At 43.8% G+C, this 17,224-nt stretch overlaps 1 protein-coding gene across 1 annotated transcript in view; it reads right to left on the bottom strand.

Moving 5' to 3' along the window:
• LOC126360029 (chitotriosidase-1-like) overlaps positions 1–15,211 on the bottom strand; it is a 62,883-nt gene extending 47,672 nt beyond the window's left edge. Inside the window, exons 1-2 of the mRNA XM_050007675.1 lie at positions 15,035–15,211; positions 2,908–3,188 (exon numbers count right to left, since the gene is read on the bottom strand). Of these exons, the coding sequence (XP_049863632.1) occupies positions 2,908–3,188; positions 15,035–15,098 (345 nt within the window). The 5' untranslated portion in view covers positions 15,099–15,211. The remainder of the gene's footprint in view (positions 1–2,907; positions 3,189–15,034) is intronic.
• Positions 15,212–17,224: the final 2,013 nt, after the last annotated feature.

Consider the following 17,224-nt stretch of genomic DNA (forward strand, 5'->3'; position numbering starts at 1 on the left):
GATGAAGAGATAGAGAAAGTATATGAGGATACTGAACGGGTAATTCAGTATGTAAAGGGAGATGAGAATCTAATAAGCGTGGGGGACTGGAATAATAGCTGGAGACCACTCAAGATCACCTTGCAGACTTTTATTTAAGAAATTAGGGATATTCACAGTTGCTTCACAATACATATATTCACTTATGATATTCCAATTAAAAAATAACAGCAAAGTGTGTAGCTACAACACTAGAAGAAAGCATAATCTTCACTATTGCGGGTTAAATATGAGTTGGCATAGAAAGGGGTGAAGTATGCTGCTACAAAAGTCTTGGTCATTTACCAAACAGCATTAAAAGTCTGACAGATAGCCAACCAGCCTTTAAAAACAAATTATTAAAAGAATTTCTGAACGACGTCTTATAGTCAATAGGTAAATTTTTAGACATGAGACAGTAACTGTAAAAAAGATTACTATATCATTTACGTTAAACTGACACGTCCCAGTTCATTACGAAATGTTGTATTCATGATCTATGGAACAAGTAGTAATGTAACGTTCTATACACTCCTTTGTTGCACCTGTAATAAGAAGAGGCGCTGCACCATATTTTGGTTAAGCACTTTCGTTTTTAATTGGAATTCATGTATTTTCAGTAGGTCGTGGCCTACAGCTTATAGATAGTTATCGAAAATCATGTTGTACCACCATCAGCTGCTGTAGAGAGTCTTGCTATCAATTTCGAATAACACAAATCGTAATTAGGCCAAAGACTGAAGAACTTGTTGTGTCTGACGACGATTCGCAATAGTAGCTACAAAAGAGGTTATTCATAACAGATTATGGTGGTACAATATGATTTTGAATGATTTGTTTGAGTAACTTAATCAGTTTAGGAAAATAACACATAGGTAGTGTCTGAAGAAGAGTCAGGAATGAGATCACATGTCCCTTACATTTACTGGAGTTATAGCATCCCTGTATGTGCAAGATTCTAATGGAATTCACGCACGTGCAGCTTTCTCCATCCGTGCAGAGGTAAACCCGTTTGTTTCCGTCGCGAAAGTACGTATTTTACATAAACTTATTTATTGTAAGTCAATTTTTTGTGCCATTAGGTACCCAGTGGAGTTCTGACGTTATAATTAGAACGATCTTGGCACTGAAGGTTTCGAATCTGTTCTGCGAACAAGGCTATGACCGAAAGCCTCGTCCGACCAACAAAGGGTCCGTTGCAAACTGGAGAAAAATGTTCCTTTTTTTTTAAATGTTGTCATTCTCCGAAATTTTAAGACATACTCCGTATTACGAAATATCGGTGTAGACAACGGTTCAAAATGGTTCAAATGGCTCTGAGCACTATGGGACTCAACTGCTGTGGTCATCAGTCCCCTAGAACTTAGAACTACTTAAACCTAACTAACCTAAGGACATCACACACATCCATGCCCGAGGCAGGATTCGAACCTGCGACCGTAGCAGTCGCACGGTTCCAGACTGCGCGCCTAGAACCGCGAGACCACCGCGGCCGGCTCACGGTTCAGAGTTTAGTCTGTCGTTTAATATACGTTTCAGGACCAAGCTTCCAACCTCTTACTTCATCACTCATTCAACCCCTTTTAGTTCCATCCACTATTAATCTAACACCTGTTGTAAAATCGAAGAGAGGTAGAAGGAACGAAAACAAGTGATCAAGCTGCAGCTGAGAAGCACGACTACGAAACACACTTATAGTATTTTGCCTTTACAGTAGTTATACTGCTTAAGAGAGTCTCCATTTGAATTTAGTACTTGTGCGTGTATGGGTGACCGTGTCGTATATTACAGAACTACCAACGTTTCGACTGCTATTGCACGGTATCAAGCTGATTACTGCTGAGTTGTTGTTGCCGCTTTATATTTATGGTATGGTTCGAAAGTGGCGCAAACCCCAAGAAGCTATGGACCCAAATTGTCAACAAGCCACTGTGAAAGCTGGTGGTGGCTCCATGATGGTGTGTTCTGTGTTTACATGGAATGTACTGGGTCCTCTGGTGCAACCGACCCGATCGTTATTGGCAATGGCTACGTTCGACTACTTGGAGACCATTTTTAGCTATCCACGGACTTCACTTTCCAAAACAACAATGACATTTTTTTGGATGACAATAGGCCACGTCACTGGGCCGCAACTGTTCGCGTCAGGTTTGAAGAAAATTCTGGACACTTCGAGAGAATGACGTAGCCATCGAGATCGTCTGACATGAAACCCCTTGAACATTTTTGGGACATAATCGACAGCTAAGTTCGAGCTCAAAATCCTGCATCGGTAACACTTGCAAAAGCCCGCATCTCATGGTCGTGCGGTAGCGTTCTCGCTTCCCACGCCCGGGTTTCCGGGTTCGACTCCCGGCGGGGTCAGGGATTTTCTTTGCCTCGTGATGGCTGGGTGTTGTGTGCTGTCCTTAGGTTAGTTAGGTTTAAGTAGTTCTAAGTTCTAGGGGACTGATGACCATATATGTTAAGTCCCATAGTGCTCAGAGCCATTTGAACCACTTGCACAATTCTGGACGACTGAAGAGGCAGCATGGGTCAGTACTTCTGTAGGAGACTTCCATCGAGTAGTTGAGTCCATATCACGTCGAGTTGATGCAATTCACTGGGCAAAGGGAGGTCCGACATGACTTTGGGAGGTATCCCACCACTTTTATGACTTGAGTGTAATATGTAGGATGGCAAGACGCGCAGCCATTTTCAAGTAATAATCATAAAGCAGCTACGACATGCCAGAATGGTCACCCTGATGAAGGCCCTCTGCAATAACAGCCAAAATGTTGGAAGTTTTCTTTTTAAATATGATGCAGTCACGCACCGCGTGTTCTCCTGTCCCGAGGGCCTACGCTCCTGTGAAGTCCTAATCATTGCTGCCGGTGTGTGGATACTTACCGTGGAGTACTTGACGGAGCCTTCGTTCCATCCTCCGACGCCGAGCAGCGGCACGACGCCCTGGTCGGCGAGCGCGGTGAATTTCTTGTAGTTGCCTTTGCCGTAGTTCTCCTCCAGGTCGTTGTAGGGGTCGAGGGACACGATGCTGTTGGTCGTCTCGTCGAGGCCAGCGAAGGCGTAGACCGCCTGCGTGCAGAGCGTGGTGTCGATGTCGGCCACCTCTACGTTAGCTGGGCCCGCGCGGTACGTCGACCACGAGCCCCAATAGCACGACACGCTCGCTGTTGGAAAGAGAGACACAGGCCGGCCCACGGCCGGTTAATAGCACAGCCTTCGATCCGGCCGCGCAGCGCTTGGTATGCTGCAGGTCAAGGTCGTGTTAGCAGGGTAGACGTGACGTGGAAAGATGATAGGGCGAGGTGGAGGTTAAAAAAAAAAATTGGCCAATTGTGAGATGGTCCCGTACCTACTTAATTATGAGCGTGTCTATTTACCATGCTCGCCCAAAACAACTTTTTTCTGAAGCACTATAAGTAAAATTGTTTCAATCAACTTTTTTAAGATCACTGGGTAGTTCTTGCACAGGGTATATGTTTCATGTATCCCACAGATGCAGGAGATACGGGGTAGAGGTTAAATTTTTTAAGTGGAGCCATGGACATTTTATTCAAGAATGCACTTGCCCTCTCCAACAGCATTTCGAGAATGTATCATTTTTATCAATAAAACGTAGATGTGCAAACGATGAAGAGTACACAGTTTAAGGAGAAACCAAACAGTTTACTGTCTTGAGTGTACAAATTACGTACCCAATGTGGTGCTGTAGTGGAGGTGTGGGTTTTGTTTATGGTTTCCGACCCATGTAAACAGACGTACTCATCTCTCCTGCCTCCTCTCCACCCCCTCCCTCCGCGCGCACCCCATTTCTTGTTGTTTTAGTGTAAAGTGCTCTGCATACCAATTAGTCTGCATCAGAAAAACTTAGTAACTGCACGGCGGTAGTGCACATAGTGAAAACAGTTTTTGTTGTTTAAAGGTGTATAAAGTACACGCGTAACGATAATGTAGAGATGCTGCTGATCTACGGAGATCGTACGTCGACATGAATTAAATTTGTAACTTGCATTTTTGTGTTCAGACTGTTAGAGAACATTCTGATTATTATTACGTCTGTCTTCTGTTTTACTGTCCTATAATTTACTGTAGGCGCGCGAAATTATGTTCAGGCACAACTACTGTACCGCAGACGATTCCCTGATAAGCTATCGCCTTCTCGGTAGATGTTTGGTCGACTCGTTTCTCGCCGATGTGAAACGGGAAATTTAAACGCAAGGCCTCGAAATCGTCGTAGAACACGAACGGACAAAGCTGCTGAGGTCGCTGTGTTCGCTGCCGTAGCCGTGACTCCTAAGTCAGCACACGACGAATTCAACGTGAAGTTAGTGTCTCGAAAACAAGCGCACATCGCATTCTGCAACGTCATAAATTCCATCCTCACCATGTTCATTTACACCAAAATTTTCGTGGGAATGACTTCAACAAAAGGATTCAGTTTTGCAGTGTGTTCAGCAACAACTTTTGACTAATCTTATTTTCTTCTCAGATGTTCTTTTTAACGACGAGGTGCCATTCTCCAGCAAACGAATTGTCAATATGGCAAATATGCATTATTGATCCATCAACAACCGGCGATGGCTACGACAGGTAGGGCATCAACGTCCATGGAACGTTAGTGTTTGGTGCGGAATTATTGGAGATACCACTACCGGATCTTTCTTTAATGTAAGTGGCAACCAAAATAGTAGACAATATGCCCGATTTTTAAGAAACACACTTCCTGTTCTCTTGGACGCCATACCTCCGAATGAAAGGATAGTCATGTGGTATCAGCATATGTCCCTGCCCCTAACGCCTTACAAGCACGACAAAATCGGGACCGTAAATACCCAGGTAGGTCGACCAAACGCGGCGGGCTAGCTATTTTGGCCTGCCCGATCTCCGGATCTTACACTGTTGGACTGTTTTCTGTGGGTAGCTGTCAAGGATGCTGTCTACCAAACTGTTCGAACAACACCGGACGACATGCAGTAACGCATTATTAATGCTTTTACAGACATCACAGAGGAAGTTGTAGCATGATGTAGTGCGTCCTTCATCCGCAGAGTGACCCTATGTATAAAAGCCAGTGGTCGTTATTTTGCTCATGTGATGTAAATGATCTGTTTTCCATGCAGTGGTAGTACCACAGGAAAAGTTACTACAAAGGGCCATTTTACTTCTGCATTGTCATAAGTACTGTAATAAGATACTACACAATAAGATCCAATTACTGTGCATTATATTACTGTCGTATTCAATGTTTACTGAAAATTTGTAAAAGTTTCAAATGTGTCTTGAAGAGGTCAAATGATTTAGTTAATAAAATCCATTGAAGGGATATTTAAAGTAGAGAAGACACGTATTATTTATCATTTCTATAGCTACTACTTTCGGATAAAATTGTACTGAGTCATATATTTTTCAATAACTCTTGGAGAGAGTGTGTGTAATCTTGAATGAAATGTACATGGTTGCATTCAAAAAATTTAACGTCTACCCTATATCACCTACATCTACGGAGATACATAAAACGTATACCCTCAGCAAGAACTACCCAATGATGTCAAAAATCTTTGGTTGAAGCAATTTTTCATTTGACGTATCAGATAAAAGTTGTTTCGGGTGAGCAAGATAAACGGGACACCTTATATATAGTTTACCCATACATTTATTGATATCGAAATTGGCATAATATTGATCCCGGGAATTCCAAGACCGTATCAAAATCTCTACATTAGTTTCTCAACGTAGCCTGGACATTCAAAAAGAAACGATCAAGGGAGTGCAGTATATACACTCCTGGAAATGGAAAAAAGAACACATTGACACCGGTGTGTCAGACCCACCATACTTGCTCCGGACACTGCGAGAGGGCTGTACAAGCAATGAACACACGCACGGCACAGCGGACACACCAGGAACCGCGGTGTTGGCCGTCGAATGGCGCTAGCTGCGCAGCATTTGTGCACCGCCGCCGTCAGTGTCAGCCAGTTTGCCGTGGCATACGGAGCTCCATCGCAGTCTTTAACACTGGTAGCATGCCGCGACAGCGTGGACGTGAACCGTATGTGCAGTTGACGGACTTTGAGCGAGGGCGTATAGTGGGCATGCGGGAGGCCGGGTGGACGTACCACCGAATTGCTCAACACGTGGGGCGTGAGGTCTCCACAGTACATCGATGTTGTCGCCAGTGGTCGGCGGAAGGTGCACGTGCCCGTCGACCTGGGACCGGACCGCAGCGACGCACGGATGCACGCCAAGACCGTAGGATCCTACGCAGTGCCGTAGGGGACCGCACCGCCACTTCCCAGCAAATCAGGGACACTGTTGCTCCTGGGGTATCGGCGAGGACCATTCGCAACCGTCTCCATGAAGCTGGGCTACGGTCCCGCACACCGTTAGGCCGTTTTCCGCTCACGCCCAAACATCGTGCAGCCCGCCTCCAGTGGTATCGCGACAGGCGTGAATGGAGGGACGAATGGAGACGTGTCGTCTTCAGCGATGAGAGTCGCTTCTGCCTTGGTGCCAATGATGGTTGTATGCGTGTTTGGCGCCGTGCAGGTGAGCGTCCACAATCAGGACTGCATACGACCGAGGCACACAGGGCCAACACCCGGCATCATGGTGTGGGGAGCGATCTCCTACACTGGCCGTACACCTCTGGTGATCGTCGAGGGGACACTGAATAGTGCACGGTGCATCCAAATCGTCATCGAACCCATCGTTCTACCATTCCTAGACCGGCAAGGGAACTTGCTGTTCCAACAGGACAATGCACGTCCGCATGTATCCCGTGCCACCCAACGTGCTCTAGAAGGTGTAAGTCAACTACCCTGGCCAGCAAGATCTCCGGATCTGTCCCCCATTGAGCATGTTTGGGACTGGATGAAGCGTCGTCTCACGCGGTCTGCACGTCCAGCACGAACGCTGATCCAACTGAGGCGCCAGGTGGAAATGGCATGGCAAGCCGTTCCACAGGACTACATCCAGCATCTCTACGATCGTCTCCATGGGAGAATAGCAGCCTGCATTGCTGCGAAAGGTGGATATACACTGTACTAGTGCCGACATTGTGCATGCTCTGTTGCCTGTGCCTGTGGTTCTGTCAGTGTGATCATGTGATGTATCTGACCCGAGGAATGTGTCAATAAAGTTTCCCCTTCCTGGGACAATGAATTCACGGTGTTCTTATTTCAATTTCCAGGAATATATATATATATATATATATATATATATATATATATATATATATATATATATTTTGAGAGAGAAGGAGAGAGAGAGAGAGAGAGAAGAAATAATAAAACACTTTTTATTTAGTTACTTCAACGTGATTGCAACTTACATTTCATGTTAACGTACAGTAATATTCGTCTATTATATTTTGAAGAGTGATGAATGCAAATGGGAGACGGATATTATCTGTGTAATACAGTTACAGTTTAATCCTTTCACACGCTCTGGCTACAACTGCGTATATAATCTTTTAATGTGTCTTAACTGCAACAGAAATACACTGAAGCATCAAAGAAACTGGTATGGGCACTCGTATTCAAATGCAGATATATGTAAACAGACAAATACGCCGTCGTGGTCGGCAACGCATATGTAAGAGAAGATGTGTCTGTCGCAACTGGTGGATCGGTTACTGCTGCTACAGTGGCAGGCTGTCATGATTTCAGTGAGTCTGAACGTGGGGTTATAGTCGGCGCACGAGCGTTAGGACACAGCATCTCCGAGGTAGCGATAAAGTGGGAATTTTCCCGTACGACCATTTCACGAGCGTACCGTGAATATCAGGAAGCCGGTAAAACAACAAAACTCCGACATCGCTGCGGCCGTAAAAACATTCTTCAAGAACAACAACCGAAGAGAATTTTTCGACATGACAGAAATGCAACCCTTTCGCAAAACGCTGGGCCATCAATAAGTGTCAGCGTGCCAACCACTCAACGGAACATCACCGATATAGGCTTTCGGAGCCGAAGGCATCCCGTCAACACCGACATTGGACTGTTGATCACTGGAAACATGTTGCCTGGTCAGATGAGTCTCGTTTCAAATTGCATCGAACGGATGGACGTGTGCAGATATGGAGACAACCACATGAATCCATGGATCCTGCATGTCAGCAGAGGACTGTTCGAGCTGGTGGAGGCTCTGAAATGGTCTGGGGCGTGTGCAGATGGAGTGATATGGGGCACCTGATACGTCCAGATACGACTCTGACAGGTGACACGTACGCAAGCATCCAGTCTGATCATCTGCATACATTCATACCCATTGTGCATTCCGACGGATTTGGGCAATTCCAGCAGGACAATGCGACACCCCGTACGTCCAGAATTTCTACAGAGTGGCTCCAGGAACTCTCTTCTGAGTTTAAACACTTACGTTGGCCGCCAAACTCACCAGACATGAACATGATTGAGCATATCTGGGATGCCTTGCAACGTGCTGTTCAGAAGAGATCCCCAGCCCCTCGTACTCTTAGGGATTTATGGACAGCCCTGCAGGAATCATGGTGTCAGTTCTCTCCATCACTACTTCAGACATTAGTCGAGTCCACACCACGTCGTGTTGCGGCAGTTTCGCATGATCGCTGGAGCCTTAGACAATATTAGGCATATGTACCAGTTTCTTTGGATCTTCAGTGTATTTTTCCCCAATGGAAATCTTATGTACGTACGCATTTGGGGATGTGTAGTCTTTTCATCATGCACAAGTGCTGTCAGCTGTTGGTCATCACTGTAAAAATATCAACAAATCAATGCAACACCACACAGGTGCTTGTGACAGCCAGAATGCACGGAAGCGGTTGGTTAGTTATAGTTCACTGTATAACTGAATATTATTGTGTAAAGAAACGAAACACCTACAACTGTCCTTATGATGTCATTTATTGTATCGCTACCAGTTTCCGTGCTTCAGTGCACCACCTTCAGGCCTTAGGTGATGCAAGGGGTTAACATCATCCGTATACACGATGCATCAGGGGCCAACATCTATAACTAGTTTTCGCAGACTGCCTGTAACCGCGATGCTGTCTCTCCAACCGTACATAAATGACATCATAAGGATGGCTGTAGGCGTTTCATTCCCTTACATAAGTGGACTGCATACATAAAACAATCGAATGGAAAATTATTCTTAGAGATGGAGGTGATATTTCAATTTGAACTACTGACGACGCCTTTGGCCCGACCGTTTTATGTATCTCCACTACAGGATGTGATTTTACCGTATTTTTGCTTCTGATGAAGGTATATTTAGATATACCGAAACCGTGGTCAAGGATTTCAATAAACCTTAATCCTGCAACTGCTTGGCTGTTATCATTTACCGTGAATATCAAAATTAGTTGTTTTGGTGCATAAAAAGAAGCCAAGTGTAAAAAATATAAGCTTGAAAACGGGCACATATTTTTGTATAAATCTGTCGTCTAAAATCATTGAAAAACCCCTAAGAGCATTACAAAGTAAAGAAAAATTCAGGTGAGGAAGGGTCAAAAAGTTTCAGATTTTTTATTTTACTTGTAGTGTTAAATCTCGCTTCTTGCCGAATTTCACGATTTTGTCTCAACAGGAAGTACTCTATAGGTTTTGGTGAGTGATTTTCAGACGGTAAAATAGGTGACATAAATGGCCGTATCTTTTAATTGAAATGACTTACAATCTTATAATTTTTACACCGCCAAGAAACCATAGATTTTTGAACGTAAGGTGCCTACGCACTCCTGAGAAAAAAGGTTCTTAATTGTCGGACAGTCGAATAAACAGACGGACAGCAAAGGATTCTATTAGGCTTTCATTTTAGAGACTGAGGCGAGCAATTCCTTTCATGAGCGAAAGTAGATACTGGACGTCGCCAGAGGATATCATGCACCGTAGCTACTGTACTGGCGTCTCATTGCGTCTACACACGGAGGAAAGCGCTGCTGTATCTCGGGGTTGCGGTTTGGTGCGATGTAAACAAACTGATGTGAAAAACAGAACGAACCCGAAATGTTTCACAAAAAGTGGTTGATCAAGGTTGTTAGCTGAATGTTGATGTAGCGAGTACTTGTCTCTAAGGATTTAGAGTACCGTAAATGTGGTGAGTGGAAACAATGGGATGAATAGAAACGAAACTTCCAAAAGACTTCTATGCTGTCGTGTCGGATGACAAATGCGAATAACATTCAAAGATTTGCAGTTCTGCATCATTAACAAAAAATTCATTTTTAAAGTTTCTTTTAATCCAATTTCTCTTTCGAGTAATTGAAAACTTAGGTTTACGCTTTCGGGAATTTGTGGGTAGAATAAAAACAGCGTTTCTTCGCAAGAAGACCAAGACGAAAACGAAGAGCTTTCTGGCACTGTTCTCAACTCGAGAGGTTATGCTGTGATTAAAGTACGTGGACTACATGCATGTAAAATTTTTATTTGCAAGACAAAGGTTAGATTGGTGTTTTTTTGAAAAAAAAAATCCTTTATCAGATCATGGCACCTTAACCACATCTATTTACGTAACTACCGTAAACTTTTGCTAATTGACAATGACCTGTAGCTGATATGTTTTCTTTAAAAGAAAAAACCTTATCACAATTCGCACTTCAATCTTCGCCCGTGTATCTGTCACCAGTTCCATCATGAAACTATATTTCGAAGCTCAGTGGGACAGGTGTATGAAACCTTTGATAGCCTCTTCTATGTAGATACGGAGTTTAATTCACGCGGAATATTTATACATTCGTAAGTGCTCCTGTTAACTTACTTACTGAACCACCTTCGTATATGTCTTTCTAAAAACAGCGAACAAGTGCGTCACTTCAGAACTCGAGTTATACGGAGTCATATATTTTTAAAAATCTCCGATACATCTACGTTGCTCAACGGTAGACTTATACACATGCAAAATTTACTTAATTTCCAGAAGTAAAACGTCAGGGTGTTGACATAAGAAGTGCTAATGGAAGTCTGTATTAAGTGTCGTACAGCAGTACGTGGAAGGAATGGATTGTTTTCTGCAAGTTAGTTAGAATAAGAAGAGGAGTTTTATGTGGATAAAACAGTTGACCAAGTAAAGTGATTAAAATTTGACAGTGTACTGAGTGAAACAGAACATAGGTAATCATTGTTAGTTGATTAAATTACGAAGGAATTACTAAAATCAGGAATTACATTTTGTATGGTTTCGTCCTCCGCACGGCAGAAGAATAGTCGCGTACCAGAAGCCATGAACAGATTACCGTGAAACTTTCTCAGAACAATGTGAAGATAATATCTTTCTAGAGCATCAAAAGTGAAAAATAAATTAAAAGAACTGTATTGTGCTGACTAAACGAAACACATTTTTGATTTTGTCTCACAAACTCTGTTGTTACTGCACGACCTAGATTACGAGTTATAAGACGATTTTCTGGTACGTAGCTGATACCAAATACAGCGTTTCACCAAGAACCCACAGTTGAATCAGTTACAAGTATATGTTGAGCATGGTGTATGTCAACGCAGAAACGTATCACCCCCGCTTTTTCTTGAAAGCTGAAGAGGAAATTTCAGACCATGATAAGTGTGCAATAGTAAAAGACACTAAGGGCTAAGCTAAAACATGATATAACATTCGGCGCTAAAATCAATAAAACTTGCAGATTTTTGAGAAGAAAATGCACCACGTAGAAAAAAATTTAGATTGTGATTGAAAGTGATGAGAAGTTATAGATAAATGAGAGATCGACCAAGTAAACAGGAGAAGTATGGAAGATGTTATAATAGAAGTGGAAAAATATGTTACCTATTATATTAGTTTGTACAAGCTGGGCATAGCAAGAAAATATCAGGTACCGGTTGGTGCAAGAGAAAAATGGCTCTAAGCGCTATGGGACTTAACATCTGAGGTCATCAGTCCCCTAGAACTGAGAACTACTTAAACTTAACTAGCCCAAGAACATCACACACATCCATGCCCGAGGCAGGATTCGAACCTGCGACCGTAGCGATCGCGCGGTTCCAGACTGAAGCGCCCAGAACCGCTCAGCCACACCGGCCGGCTGGTGCAAGAGAGAAACGCTTTTTAACAGAACATAAAATATTAGCACGCAATAGAGAAATAATCGTATAGAAGTGAAATTGTGAGACTGGGAAGACCGGAGAAGAAAAGGAAACATTTGATAAGGACTGCAACCGAATTACGAAAACAATTAAATGGAGAGCTTAACAACTAAGATTGGGCTCTACGAGACTGGCTCTTAAAAAGTGAACAAGTCCGAATTGGATCACCGTCCACGTTAGTGCGAACATGTGCGCAAAGTACACTGATGGAAAAAAAATCGCAACATCAAAAAATAATTAATGTAGAACAATGAAATTTCGGGAATACATTTGTCTAGGTAACATATATATACGCGATTAACCCTACAACATCACGGGTTAATGTAAAAGCCACTGCAAAAATGAAACGCTCGTTCATAAATAAGCAGTTCAACGAGCAGAATGTTGAATGCAAACGTTCATTCATTCTGTTGTACAGGTGCCGAATGCCATTTTGTGGGATGAAGTTCCGTGCCTGTTGCACTTGGTCGGTCAATACATAGACGGTTAATGCTGTTTGTGGATGACGCTGGAGTTGTCGTCCGATGATGTCCCATACGTACTCGATTGGAGACATATTTGGTGATCTAGCAGGCGAAGGTAACATGGCGATACTCTTTAGAGCATGTTGGCTAACAACAGCTGTATGTTATCGTCTTGGAAAACATCCCCTGGAATGCTGTTCATGAATGGCAGCACAGTAGGTCGAATCATCAGACTGACGTACATATTTGCAGTCAGAGTGCGTGGGATGATCACGAGAGTACTCCTACTGCCGTGCGAAATAGCAACCCCAGACCATAACTCCACGTGTAGATCCAGTGTGTCTTGCATGAAGTCAGGTTGGTTGTAGGCCTTCAACAGGCCTCCATATAACCAACACACGACAGACCGAGGCAGAACCAGCTTTCATCAGAAAACACATCCCCTCCACTCTATACTCTAATGACCTTTGGCGTAACACCACTGAAATCGCAAATGGCGGCTGTTTGTTGTCAAAGATATACACTGTTCTGGGCTTCTGGCTCGGAACTGTCCTTGATAACAAACGTGTCAAGAGTTCGTTACGTCACTGTGGTGTCATCTGCTGCTCAAATTCCAACTTCGGACGCAGTACCATGCGCCAGAGCCATACGCCAAACGCGATGGTATTCCCTCTAGATAGTGCCACGTGATCGTCGGAGGTTGGTGTTCTTCTGAACGTAAACTATCTTGGCCGCCGCTCCAGCGGTCATGAACGGTGGCTACATTCCTGCCAAGTGTTTCTCCAATATTACAGAAGGAACATCCAGCTTCTAGCAGCCTCATTACGCGACCCAGTTCAAACTCGGTGAGATATTGATAATGGCTTCTTTATTGCGTTAAAGGCATTCTTGGCTAACCAACACACAATGTCCGATCTCAAAGGCAACTAACGCTCACGTCCGTTACAGCGTGTATTTGACGCACTCCTGATTTGCGTCCTCACAGAAGCGCCAGTATCGCCACTGCTATGCGACTGGAATAGAGATCATGTTTCAAATGTAGAAACATGCCTATCAACTTTCGTTCCTGCCACACAACTCATTCATGGTATTGCGATTCTTTTCCTTCAGCATATTTGTTTATGGATAGTAATGTGCAGTACGAACCAGTTTATGTTTATTTACGGCGACCGAACGATATCTTAGAGGCCAATGGCTAAATACAGTGAAAATGTGAGTAATGTAAATGTTCATGACAATTACATGAAATAAGATGAGTGTTTCGTAAATTGTTTAAACTCAAGATTCCTTTTTAACATTATATCTTTATTAAATTTCTTATACTGAAGATTGGAGGATCAGATTGAGCGGACACATGTCATGTAGGCACACATTTATGGAAGATATTACAATGATACATATTCCTAGTAAAAAAGATCGTACTGTAATGCTGTCTATAAATAGTCCTGCGCCGAAAACCATAGGTGGAAGCACAAGCGTCCGAAGACACTGCCAGCTAGGGCATAGCCATCTATGGTAAACTAACATACGCAAACAAGCGACAAACGTCGGCAAGCCCCTGCGTATCACCAACACTGACTGGTAATTACCAGCTGCTATTAGGGCCGACCAACAGGCCACAGCAGGGACATCGACGAGCTCGCCCACAGACGCAAAAACAATCTGCCAACATTCCCTCACACTGTGCTTCCGATATATGACCTATCGGACACAAGAACGATAATAAACCTAACTGTTGCAGGTTGCTGATGCTGAACAAGGACTCTACACCAGCACCCAGCGCCAGCCTCCGAGCAGTACAACCGCACGACACCAAGGTATCGACATGCATGATACCCACTACTAACAAAACCTATCCTTGCACGACCTATCGCAGGCAGCAAGACAACCGCTACTGCTCTTACCACCCGACCTAACTATCGCAGAGGTTTTTTTCCCTTGGCTCTTGCCTTGGCACTTTTTTTCCTCTGCCCTTCAAACCGCTACCCTTCGTTCGATTTCGACCCGTCTATCTCCAGATGAGCGGGTATTACTGGTTAACCTTAATCAGACGTACGCAAACATCGCAGTACCCACACCCTGCGACACCTCACTTTAGTGAATACTAACCCTTATGTAGAGATGGCAGTAGACCTATTGTGTTGGCCATCATGCCGGTGTGGGCGTAGAGGGGCTCCACCTCTTGTGTGTCAATATGACGACCAACAAACAGTCAGGCAAACACGCGGGTAACTAACAAACTCACAAAGTCTGTGGGAAGTTTTGCTGCAGGAAGTGTAAACTTAGTGGGAGATGTGGAACCTAACAGGAGGAATAGCAGTAGAGGTGATGAATTGCAGGAGCAGTTAAGGTCAGGACAGGCAATACAGATGATTGCTGAGGATATGGGGTGTTGTAAGTCGCCAGAAGTGAATAAAATCGTGCAAGTTAGATAAACTGCTTAAAAAAGTCAGTACAATATGAAAGACTTACTGGCCGAGGCTGTCGCCGTCAGCCCCAGAAGCAGGAGAGCGGCAACCGAACTCCACATGGTCATGGCGAGGTCTGATGTTGGCTTTGCAGTTACCACACTGCCACCAGTTCGGACCGACGTTTTATACTTTTTCTTCTGAGCGTCCGATAATCTTGTGTTATCATGCTGCTATCTGTCTAAATTACAGCTGTGTACCAGAAGATCTTATCAGCAGATCCGTAAGTAGTGAGTGCTCTTCAAGTGATTGGCTAATGGTGGCTCTTACGCGAGATTAAAACTGATACAGATTTTCACGGAAAAATGCTGACGTTACCAGTTCCTGGTAGTAATGTTATTTAGGGAAATAACTGCGTCTACAGCGCGACTTCGTTCATGTTTTTCTCTGCAAACTTGAAACAAATAAACTTTTCAGTTAAATGCTGCAGTTAGCCCTGGTGTTACGTCAGAAATAGAGAGAAAAAAAGAAGAATGAAAATAAACATAGAAAAATATTTTCTCAAACAATAATTAAAGTCAAAATTAGTCCCATTCAGAGGAAACAAACTTTAGGGATCGGTGTAGGAATTCCGTATTGCTGTTGATATTCAGCGGTGGCCGAGCGGTTCTAGGCGCTTCAGTTCGGAACCGCGCGACTGCTACAGTCGTAGGTTCGAATCCTGCCTCGGTCGTGGATGTGTGTGATGTCCTTAGGTTAGTTAGGTATAAGTACTTCTAAGTTCTAGGAGACTGATGACCTCCGATGTTAAGTCCCATAGTGCTCAGAGCCATTTGAACATTACTTAAGTGTGTGCCTATGTTTCATGCAAGTACTCTCGCTGTAATACTGGTGAACCTTTTTTTCCACCTGTAGCACTAAAAATACATTTTAGCGCTAGAAACAAAGTACACTCACACTGTTCCACCACCTTAACCTGTTTAGTGTGACGAAGTGTTGTTAACTGTGGAATGTATTTTGTAACTTCTATTGTCAGAATGATAAATGACAAACCAGATACACTGACGCAGAACAAATAGCAACACCAAAAATAGATAATGTAAAGTAATAAAATTTCAGAATCATTTTAAGTGATTAACATTATAAACCACAGGTTAACGTAAGCACGAGACAAGCAACTACAAATGGGAAATGCTGGTACATTAATAACCAGTGTAGTCACCAGAATGCTGAATGCAATCATGGAGACAGGGATGGATTCCATGCCTGTTGCACTTGGTCGGTTAATACAGGGACAGTCTGTGACTGACGCTGGAGTTGTCATCCCATAATATCCCATACGTACTCGACTGGAGACAAATCTGGTGATCAAGGAGGTCAAAGGCAATATGTCGACACTTGTAGAGCGGTATGTGGGCGAGCGTTATCCTGTTGGAAAGCACCCCCTGGACTGCTGTTCTCCTGAAGTGCTGCACAGCATATCGAGTCACTTGGCAGATGCACAGATTTCCAGTTAGGGTGCTTGGGATAACCGCTGGGGTCTCCTGCTGTCCTACGAAATCTCACCCTAGACCATAACTGCAGGTGTAGGCCCAGTGAGTCTAAGATGCAGACAGATTGGTTGAATGCCCTCAACTGGCCTCCTAATCAACACACTGCCATCACTGGTACCGTTAATGAGCTCTCGCGTGACACCAATGACGTCGCAAACTGTGGTTGTTTGGAGTCAGTGGAATGCACGCTAGAGGGCGTCTGGTTCGGAGATGTCCTTGAGGTAACCTATCTGTAATACTTCGTTGTGTCACTGTGGTATCAACTGCTGCTCAAATCGCTGTTACAGATGCAGTACGATGCACCAGTGCCATCCACCAAACACGGTTTTTTCCCTCTCGGTAGTGTCACGTGGCCGTGAGACCACCATTGCCAGCAATCGTGTAGACTGGCTACATTCCTGCCGAGTGTTGCTGGAGCATCGCAGAAGAAACATCCAGCTTCTCGTAGCCGTATTCCAAGACCACGTCCAAACTCAGTGAGGCGTTGGAAAAGCCATTCTTGACCGACATCAACTCTCCACGTCCAATCTCAAAGGTAACTAACGCTCACTACCTTTACAGAACGTATTTAAAGCTACTAGAGCCACTCTTATGATAATTATGCAAATCTGAATAGACCCCATTTTTTCACCTGTAGAAACACGCCTGCTAACTTCCGTTTATATCACACAACTCTTACTTGGTGTTGCGTTTTTTTTCGG

The sequence above is a fragment of the Schistocerca gregaria genome, chromosome 1 (genome assembly GCF_023897955.1).
Source record: "Schistocerca gregaria isolate iqSchGreg1 chromosome 1, iqSchGreg1.2, whole genome shotgun sequence".
Lineage (NCBI taxonomy): Eukaryota > Metazoa > Arthropoda > Insecta > Orthoptera > Acrididae > Schistocerca > Schistocerca gregaria.